This window comes from Azolla caroliniana, unplaced genomic scaffold (genome assembly GCF_043228905.1).
Source record: "Azolla caroliniana isolate FFs.n. ecotype wild unplaced genomic scaffold, voAzoCaro1.0.p SCAF_12, whole genome shotgun sequence".
In the NCBI taxonomy this organism is placed as follows: domain Eukaryota; kingdom Viridiplantae; phylum Streptophyta; class Polypodiopsida; order Salviniales; family Salviniaceae; genus Azolla; species Azolla caroliniana.
The window spans coordinates 15771006-15782067 of NW_028230447.1; the positions used below are offsets into that span (position 1 = coordinate 15771006).

Sequence of the window (11062 nt, forward strand, 5' to 3'; positions counted from 1 at the left end):
ACAATTAACAAGCTATCGAAGGTAAGCAAAGCTATTGAGAGGATGGGGTACTTTGACCCACTTAAATAGGTGCAAGTTCTAGCAGGTAGAAGTCGCCATTGCTCCATTGCTTCTGTGTGGTTCCAATCATTTATAGTAAGCATCCTATCAATGAAATTTGCAATAATACTAGAGTCGACTATAGTGTAACTCAAAACGTCTCTGAGTTCAAGGCTTCTTGGTGCATTGCTAAGGTGGAATTCCATCTAATAATGATATCAAGGCAAGGTAGCTCCCGCCCTCCATGCTCATACATTGATCTGGAATACGAACTTTACTAGAACCTATGGATAACAAATTATTTCTCAACTTCATAGTGGAAGGTGAGATGACCTCTAATGTAGACTTAATTCCAAGTTGAAATACATGAACCATACTTCTCAACATATTTGATGAAGGTAAAATATCATTTCATGCATATCAATAACAATCTACCCAACTCATTCAAGGTCATAATAGCATCACTAGCACCATCAAATGTTATGGATAAAAGATGAGAAGAAATACTGAAGGATTTTAAACACATAAATAAAGCTTACCTACACCATCATCAAGAAATACATGAAAGAAATCAATGAGCATAAACATTGGTTTAGCAAATTCTCTACATACCCAATGTAATGTCATTGGATAAAATCCTTTCAAACCACTAATTGATCACCCATCAAACGTAATTGCAAAACGTGAATCAAGTGTAAAAACTTATAACTAATTGACAAATGGCAACATTCATTTGCCATATTGATCGTTTTAAAGTACATGTTGACTTAAGCCCATAACATGGTAATACATCATGCACAAATTGCTTAAAACCTAAGGAATCAACATGCACATGAGGTAACATTTTTGTGATTATATTTTTTGTTATAGAGCTATCAATTTTCTTCTCCAATGTATGAGATATTAGAAGCTTAGACGTATCTAAAGGATCTTGGATCACAGACATTTGATTCATAGTTGCAGAGCTATGTGGCCAAGATGTGTTAATAATGTGATGTTTTTCCAATAAATGTTTTGTAAGAGTACCCATGGATGTATTGTTTTACCAAGTACTAGAGTAATGTGAGCATCGATGGCAGGGCACACTTTTATCTATGATATTTATAGTGTGTTGGTCTATCCATGAAGTTCATTGTCTCTTTGTTGCCTTTGGATGTGTTTCTTGTAGAAGCCGAGGCCATTGAGTTTGGGGATAATAGAGTGTTCAATAAAGGGGTGTCTACACTTGACTCCATGTTCTATGAGGAATTAGAAATTTGTATTAGACCAAATGAAAATAATTAGCAGAATAATAATATGATATGTATAAAATTACTCAAGATATTGAAGGAGATTCTATATGCTCAAAAACATATGGAGCACAATCCGAAAACAAGGATGAGTTTTCGGGTTTTTCTCAAATGTGTAATGAATAAACATAAGATGAAAATGGAGAATGTAAAACAATCATAAAAACGGGGATGGTAGGACATAGTTTTAGAACATATGGTCAAGCTCAAGATAGTGTCTAATTTCGTGTTAAAGCAAAGGCTTTCATGTTCAAATCATAAAAACATTTGAGAAATATGCATTTTGACCATAACAAAAAAGAGACGCAGATCTATCATTGAGGTCGCGTTTGAGCCATTCCAGTAAAAAGAATATAATATTTTTGCAGTTTGACCTTACTCAAAAAGATTTGGAAAAGGATAGCTTGATTATGTAAAATCTGAAATATCATATCTAGATCAGGTATTCCATAAAGTAAAATGAATGAATAGAAGCATTCCATGTAAATCAACATAAAAATTTCCCACTTTTGATCCAAAGTTGTAATTCCGAAAAGAGCAAATTCTAAGATCATGTCTGAATCAAGCATACTAAATGAGATGAATAAAATGACTCCATGCAAGAAACATTACAATTCCACATAAGAATAAATGAGAGTTTCATATTAAAAACATTAGAATGTCATGTTAAAAAAGCAGCAGAAGAGCCGAACGACTCTATGCATTGGAATCAAATCATTGCAATCCTCCATGCATTGGAATGAAATCAATTGGACAGAAAAGGAGAAGAAGGCACCTATCGAACTCAAACTACTATTATAACAAACATCAGCCGTGGAACCACTTGTCTGGTATAAATAATTCCATGTGTTTATGGATGCACTCAGACATTCCGACTGATGCAAACATATGACTTCCAATCTCCTATACTAGCAGAAAATTACCCGCATCTTGGGATTGGTAAGAGTAATTACCCGAAAACTTTCCTATAAGAATAAAATAGGGAAACATTGTCTTCCCCAAAATAGGAAAACAAAGTAGCTTGAATAGATTTTGTAAATCGTTCATTGGCAGAGCAATTTAATTGATAACTCCTATTTAATTGCAATTTAATTCTACAAGACGATTAGCCGCTCACGCTACGTGATTCTAAGACTGATGGATGGGGTAAGGAGACATGGAGATGCTGGAATTGATGGAAAACCAGCTTCTCATTCAGCAATATGCCATTGAAGAATATGTCCGGGAATTTACAGAAAAGCAAATGGAATCAACAGGAAAAAATGAAAAAAAAAAAAAAAGAGGGCCTAAAACAAAGTAATTCGTGTATGGCATTATGGATTATGAGGAAATGAAGAAATTTAACATGTAGAAATATATGATTGTGAGTTAAACTTTAAAGATGAAAATATACATTTAGTTATATTAATGGTACCTAGAAGAGGAATAGCCCTCAAGAAATGGAGAAAGAAGTACCTGGAAATTTGGAATGTAATCAAATTAGTCTTGCTACCTGCAGAAGAAGAAGAAGGAAGAAGAGAGATTTTTGAAGAAGAAGGAAGAAGAAGAGTTATGTGTTTTTAAAAGTTAGGTCAAATTTGATGAACTGAATGTGAAAATCTTCTTAAATTGATAAAATTAACCTTTAAAAGTTTTATAAAAGTGTCACCCTATACCGTTAAGCCGTTTTAAACCGTTTAAGCCATAGTTTCAAACCATTTAAACCGAAACCATTAAGCTGATGAGGGCTCGAACCGAGTTATTTATAAAAATCCAAACCTGAACTGAACCATTTAAACCGTTAAGCTGCATTTTCGCGATTTGGCTCGGTTCAAGCCGAACCGTTGTCGATTGCTATACACACCCATGTGCATAATAGACGAAAATATATCTACATATAACCAAAAAGGGAAATGGCCGAAACTAGCCAAATTTGGGTCATTTTTTTAAGCTCCGCACTATCCCCTCCATTGAAACAACCCGAGCTTGAGCCCAGCACCTCAAACCCTTCAAAGTATTACGGAGGCTAGTTGACACCAAGAATATGCCAAAATATAAATCTAACCCCTAGCCCCCCAACAAACACACCTCCTAAAACCACACTTCAGCAAAGAGGGTACCCCCATGCATTGGCAGAGGCTTCAACAACATTACCAAAACACGTTGCAAGATCTCAACACCATAAAAGCAAGAAATCAAGTTGTGGACGTAGCAACTAACCAAAGGTGGCCAACTTGCATCCATCATCCACGGCATCGAGGCTAACACTTTTTTAACAAAACAACACATATTCCAAATATACAACAAAGACTCGTGCACCTTGAAGCCACCATACAAAATCAACATGAGTGACCCCCATCTTGACATGAGTAATTATATAATACCATGAGCTTTATATATACATTGTACAGCCTTTTAAGAGTATGTGAATAGGCCAAGATTATGACTTCCATTACATGAACTTATCCTTTAACTTACTGGACATTTGTTCAATCAACTAGTTGTTCGTAACGTTCATTTCCATTGGATACCCTAAACGTCAACAAATAGAAGCTTTTCCAACCATGGGTCCTTGTCATTCTAGATATTCCAAATCCCTTTTTAGTATACAATATGAGACTAGACTTCCTCTAATTAATATGTAATTTGGATGCCAATGGAATTGGTTCAATACAAAGCATCCCCTTCACATGGAGGCTCATAAAAACATGAAAGAATCATAAGCCAAACCTTATGGTACTAGTTGCCCCCTAGGAGGAAGGTGTAAATCCACAATGTCACCATTAATTGCAAACCTTGATAACATCACCAACAAGAGGATGAGTAACAATAGCAAACAATAATGGGCTAAACGGGCATCCTTTGATGAACAGATCTTGTGAGGGCAATATTTAATGTAATTCCCCTCATTAACCATTACTCAAGACACCACATCTTGTCTTAATAAAAATATGCAACGAGACATACGTGGGTCCAAAGCCCATTGTATGCATTAACCTAGGAAAGAAATGACCATTTTACATGATCACAAGCTCTCTCCAAATCTAATCGCACAATACTCAATAAGTAGCAAGGACCTTCATGTACACATTGCATGTTAAAAAAGACGGCTCTCCAATACACAAACATCATATGTTTTGTGAGCCACTAACAATCGTCAACGATTTGGTTCGAGAGGGGGATAACAACAATCGCAAGCATCGCTTGTTATTAGGTCTACTAGCCATGAACTGGGCATATGTTTTGTGAGCCACTAACAATCGTCAACGATTCGGTTCGGTTCGAGAGTGTCAAACTCAAAACTGTTTTAGAAAAATTGAAACTTAAACCGAACCGTTACAAAAAAAATCAATCTCAAACCAAATGGATAATTTATATTTTATAATTCCTTTTTTATTTTATTTTCTATGCATAATTTGTGGGGGCTGGAAAGAAGAAGCAAGAGGAATGAATGAATAGCCATAGCTGTTCTGCTTCAAACAGAGGATAGATTACATAGATATATCATATATATATATATATATATATATATGCATTTATGGTTTATTCAGTGGATCAAGAAGAACAGAGCACGTTCTTAATGGATTCCTTCAATCCACACTTCACAGGAAAGCCCACAAATTCAGAGACTTGAATCAGGGTTTCTTCTCCCTTCACACACACACACACACACAAAGAAAAAACAGTAGTAAGAAGCAATTTTTACTGATTCTCTTTTGATTTATTTCATTTTCCACTTTCAGTAGTATTTTTCCCATATGACTGTCAGATTGGTTCCTACTTCCTTGAGCCAGAAAGCCCTAATATTTAGTGTGCAAACTAGACCTTGTGGTGTGAAATGGGCCCTTGAAAATAAGACTAATTTCCTCTCTCATGGAGAGCCCACAGCATACATAGGGTTCAAAACGAACCCAGTTCAATCTTTTCTACCATTTTCGAGAAATGTGACTTCTAAGAAGGTTTTGGCTTATTTCGGTCTCTTAGACATAAAAGGTCTCTCATTGATGAGATGCTTAAAGCAATCGTCCGATCTCGATGAAGAAGATGTGGTTAATTTGCTCATTACATTGAACTTGCAAGGATTTAAGGAAACAGATATAAAATCTATGCTCGGCAAGTATCCTCGTCTTGTAAGGTTGAAAGGATCTAAGGTTGAAGAGTGTGTTAAATTCTACTTGGGTCTTGGTTTCCATGGGAGCATGGTAATCTCTCTCTTTGTGAAGAGACCATCTTTACTAGTTTGTGATGTACAGAAGGCGAACCAAGTAATCGAGTTTCTCATCTCTATTGGAATGCAAAAGGAAGATGATCTTAGCATTATACTGTCAAAAAGACCTCATATACTTGAAGCTGATGTGGAGTCACTGAAGAACATTGTATCTTCATTCTTGAGGGCTAAGCTTAGCCAAGATGATATCAATGGGTTATTCAAGAGAGTTCCTACAGTATTCACATCTATGTCCAAAGGCAATATGAATAATAGCCTTGAGTTCTGGTCTAGTGTGGGGGTTGAAGGAAAAGATCTATGTAGAGCTCTTCGAAGACGTCCGAACCTCTTAAGTTATGACACAGAAAGCATGCGAAATACATATACATACTTGCAACGATGGTTGGATCCAAGCGATGTATCAAAGTTGGCTTCTAGGTTTGCAGAGCTTTTGGCATATGATCCTCAAGAGAAAATAGAGCCTCTTATCAACTATTTCTTAAGATTAGGATTGCGTGAGAAGGATATAGGGAAAGTAATTCTTCGACGACCACAACTTATGGCATGTACTATTCAAAGATTGGATTCGACTGTTTGCTTTTTGAAAGGTCTCGGACTTAAGGAATCAGTGCTTCACAAAGTGCTCACTATGTCTCCTCAGGTAAACAATCAATCTTCCATGTTTTCTCAAACCAACATATAATTTTCAAAATCTACAAGAGAATGAATCAGTTTCTTTTTGTAAATAGAGTATATTGCATAGTTTAGATAACCTTTTTGCAAATTTATCATCTGTGCCATTTCATGACTCGAGCCTTTTATCAGTAGAGTATATCAATCAAACAGTTCATGTGGTTGTAGGTAGACATTGAACATACTGTGATTGTTTCTAGTTCACATTGGCTGTGGTAAAACTTGAGGTTCACATTTTTACCCTAAACCCTTAAAGACAAAACTGTTGGCAGTTATACTTCTTCACCTGACCACCTTTTGGCTGATGACACATAAAACCAAGAATCAACATGAATATTCTTTTTGAGTGCCTGTTCTTTATAAAATGTCATCTGGGAAAATGATTCAAAATGCTAGAAAGGTGTTTAATGACATGGAGCACGGAGTTTCTCCATGTGTAGACTCCCATTGTGATTTGTAAGTGTATATCTATGCATATGTCAAGAATCAATATGTATGTGCATGTGGTTTTGTGTGTCTATTCATAAATATACAATACATATGAGGGCACACATGCATACATGTATATTGGAATATATGGCTGAACTACCCCTTATATACAAAGACAGTGTCTTGGAGAAGAAATCGACTACATTTTCTTGAGTATGTGATTGGTAAAGTTGCAAGTTTGGGATTCCACTAGCTATGAATAAAATGAAAGTGTACTCCAAATGTTTTGCTCTACGATGAAAAGAAAAGATTTGTGCCAATTCATAGGCACTTCGACCATTGCTGAGAACATGAATAGGACTTGTAAGATACATGTGGCTGCTGGTGTAAACATGAAAAGAACTTGTAAGGCACATTAGTTTATGAGAGAGATATATAGATAGATTATATTATCGTCTTCGGAGGTCAAATATGAGAGAGAGAGAGAGAGAGAGAGAGAGAGAGAATTTTAATTGCTCAGGTGTTCACCTTGAATGCAAATGACAAGCTAAGACGTGGAATCAAATTTTTCCAGTCTATTGGCATTGACAAAGAACGAGACATGGAATTTCTATTCTCAAGGAATGCTCAAATATTTTGTTGCAGTATCGAGAAAAACTTAAAGCCCACTTTTGATTTTTTCTTGAGCACTGGATTGGACAAGCAGGTTGTGTCAAAAATGGTTGTGCTTTTTCCCCCTATGTTGGGACAAAATGTAGAAAGATCCCTCGCACCAAAGTATCAATATCTCATTGGTGATATGAACCGCTCAGTAGAGGAATTAGTGGAGTTCCCTCAGGTATGCTGGACAATGTGTATTGATTAATTCATAAGTAACTATCCTATATGCACCAATGTTAGGAACAAAGATTGTTTTTTAACAAAAATATAATAATTTGGTGAAAATGATCTATTAACAAATATGAAAAGATTTTGAATGTTTTAATTCTAAATTGTTGCAAAAATCAGAGGCATCTATCCCTCTAATATGTCGAAATTTCAAAATGATTTACATACTATCGCAAGTGCAGATTTGACACTGAACTTGTGTTTTTTCTTATGAATATTATTGCGCACCACATAGTAGTGAGATCCTTTTCTTTCTTTGCCTTTCTCAGTTCTTTGGCTATAGCTTGGAGAGAAGGATAAAGCCTAGGCACAAACTATTGTCAGAGCTAGGAGTGTGTGTAAGCTTGCCATCAATGCTTGCTTGCACTGAAAAGGACTTCCACAAACGTCACATATTACCTTATTCTCTATCGAGGCGATCAATAGGGGCAGACAAATGTGTGAAGAAATTGATGGCCCCAAAGAAGGGGAAGACAGCTACAAAGACGAAGACACCTTCATTTATGAACGAGGATCCCTCATATTTGGGGATTCAAAAACCACAAGATGATATAGCTTGTGATAGCAAGGCAGGAGAAAATGTTACAAATGAAGAAGATGGAGGGTTTAAGCATGATGAAGAGATTTTGAAGCTACAAACTCTGATCTCTGAGAAAGAAGATATTTTGCATATGGAGTCAAAGGTATGGGTTCCAGTTGCACAAATGCATGATGAGATGCCGGAGGAGCAGGTATGTAACTTGTTTCTTGCTTTGGAGTGATGAATACTAAGTTATGAATGCAATACTAAGTAGGTATATTGAGGTTAGAATTTCAATGCTAGATATGTATATCAAGATTGGAATCTCAGTGCTAGATGCATATATTGAGATTCCAGATTCCGAATATTAAGATTCAAATTCAAATGTCGATCGGAGGAATAACAATTTTCTATACAAGTTGCTGAATGCCAGTACTAGATATTCATGCTACCTTTTCTGGGATCCATGGGATTGTATTGTTTTGTCGTAATATGTGTTTTTTCAGATCAAGATAAAGGAAAAGTGAAAGAAAAATAGAAGGATTATATGAATGATCTTTTGTTTGGTTTATGCTCAGGTTTATCCAGCCACATTTAGAAAATATTACAAGAATCTTTCGCCTTGTGGAATATGGATACATGCATATAAACTTGAACAATAGAGATTTCACTTGTACGAAGATTGTTGCTGCCCCATGAAAGTTACTTGAAGGATTCAGCAATGCTGCTTAAGAAAAAAAGCAAAGGCACTTTCTGAATGAGGTATATTATTAGTACAAATATCGTAATAACTAAATCCCAATATTTTGTTGTGATTATCCATACAATCGTTGGAAGGAAATAACAAGCCAACGTGTTCTTGTGCAGGTGCGTAAGTTGAGAATATTGGCAACATGAATGGATTTGTTTTAAGGAAATTTGAAGGAAAAATATCAATGACATTTGTAGTAGGTGAACCATTTGTTCGCCAAGCAATGAAGAGGAGATTCTCCATCCTTTTCACATGTCAATAACATTAGTAGTCTGACGGATTATGCTTCAATGCTCTTGATCTTGTTCCTACATTGAACATTGTAATTATTCTTTTTCTTGTAAAAGTATTCTACGTATAAAAACATGGTAATACATACAAACTTATTTGGAACCTACTATAATAGTGAGAATAATATGTCAAGGTAAATCCTTCGAGGACGGTGTGCTCATAGAGGTCAGTTGCTAGAACTACTAGATACAAACATGTTGTAGGACTCCATTGAGATCGACCATTAAACAAAAGTCCATCTATCATAAAATGTAATTGTAGCATAGACACCAATACCTAAGTTGAGCCAACATTATCGTATATGATGGGGAGGGTAATGTAGTAGGTGAATGTCCCATTAGGCTAGTAAGCATAATAACATAAAAGGCCCCTTAAGTAGAGGGGAGAAAAGTCATCAAATCACTTCAAGCCATTTGTGGTTGTCCATATGTGAACATGAGCTAATATCTTTTGTTGCTTGTAGTGTGTCCTTGTGTCATTTGGTGAGATTGTGAAGTTCTTATTTGTGCAAGGACATTTAGCTCTATGAGATTTCATTTTGATGTTAAGTCAAGCTGAAATTCAGTTTTTGATTCATAGAAAGTGCTGTACATAAAAGCCAAGATTGGAGGAATTCCACTATTTCTTAAATTATCTAAAACAATTATTTTCATTGTTTTATGTAAAAATATCGGCTAATTATCTAGGAGAATGGCTCAAACAGACTAAAATAAAACTTGATGGATGAGATTGTAATTTGTACAAAGTAGGCCATTCACTTGTTTTTTATAATTGTTTTTAAAGCTCAAGTAACGGATTATTCTTTTAAAGTAAATGCCACCAATTTGTATAATGATTGAACTAGAAGGATGTTTATGTATGCGCATACACATATCAACATTTATTGACGATATTAAAAGTATTGTGTTACAAAACAAAGAGTTTCATTTTCAATTGGCAAATCAATAAGTTTGATTCCTAGGATCGTGGGGTGAAACATGGCCTCTCATAAATAAATAAAAGATTTATTCCATGTAATAATTACAAATGCAATGAGTTGTTTTTAAGGTGCAATACATGATTTACTCAGCTTGAATCACTAGTAATTGTAAGCCTAGGAATAGACAAGAAACATATTCCAGAAGTTATAACATGTGTGAGATTCATTTGATGGTTAAAAATGATGAAATGTAGTTGGAAGGGTGTCCAAAAATATAACAACTGATGTCAAATTAGAGGATTAATGAGTTACAAAAATATAGGATGTTGAGAGTGATTCTCAATTACTCTTTTGCAAGGCACACAACATATAGCACACAAGGAGACAAGATGGATATGAATAGTTTGCATCGCCATGTGGTGGGCATCATGATGAGTTCATACCTATCATGATATGGTGGACACTAGAAATAATTATATGATATAGATAATGAGTGCAATATGAAAAAATGCAATTTATATTGTATTGTTTTGAAGGTTTATCAAAATGTAAAATAACACATCTAGCATAGTGATATCAAATACAGATAGGTTTGAAAGAGAGTTGGAAGGTGGGGGGCATTTTGTCAGAACAAGTGTGAAATGTCCTAGCAGGTAGGTAAGGTAGTGTAAAATGTTCAGGGACAGTTGTGTAAATATATAAAGCATGGGGGTAGAGAGTTCTGTTGTACAATATACTTAGCTTATTTCGAGAAACTAGATTAGGGAGAAAGAGACAAGAAAGATGGAATACAACTCTTAAGTTAAACCAACAAAGTGAAAAAAAGGAACATAATGATGCCGAGAGTGACATCAAAGAGAGGAAACGTGAAGCAAGATATTGTGAACAAGGTGGTTCATAATGTGTCCTACACTTTACCATGTTGTACCCAACAACAAGAATTTGAGTCGACTCCTAACAACAATGTGAACAATGTTGATGGCTCATCTTATTACGCCTCTTGGCCTTCCCCTCGTCACTCAAACTTATCTACCTCCTCTTTGCGTTCTATGATTTT

The 11062-nt window shown here is 35.4% G+C and overlaps 1 protein-coding gene across 1 annotated transcript; it reads left to right on the forward strand.

Annotated features, from left to right (window-relative positions):
• Positions 1-4850: 4850 nt before the first annotated feature.
• LOC147857242 (uncharacterized) lies at positions 4851-8827 on the forward strand. Its single transcript, XM_087328664.1, has 4 exons — positions 4851-6175; positions 7157-7474; positions 7794-8255; positions 8623-8827. Exons 1-4 carry the CDS (start codon positions 5066-5068, stop codon positions 8704-8706), a joined length of 1974 nt encoding a protein of 657 aa, XP_087184790.1. The 5' UTR covers positions 4851-5065; the 3' UTR covers positions 8707-8827.
• Positions 8828-11062: the final 2235 nt, after the last annotated feature.

Coding starts and splice junctions, on each gene's coding strand:
- LOC147857242 (XM_087328664.1), top strand. CDS start 5,066: ATGACTGTCAGATTGGTTCCTACTTCCTTGAGCCAGAAAGCCCTAATA. Junction 7,475..7,793: donor AATTAGTGGAGTTCCCTCAG/GTATGCTGGACA, acceptor TGCCTTTCTCAG/TTCTTTGGCTATAGCTTGGA. Junction 8,256..8,622: donor ATGAGATGCCGGAGGAGCAG/GTATGTAACTTG, acceptor GTTTATGCTCAG/GTTTATCCAGCCACATTTAG.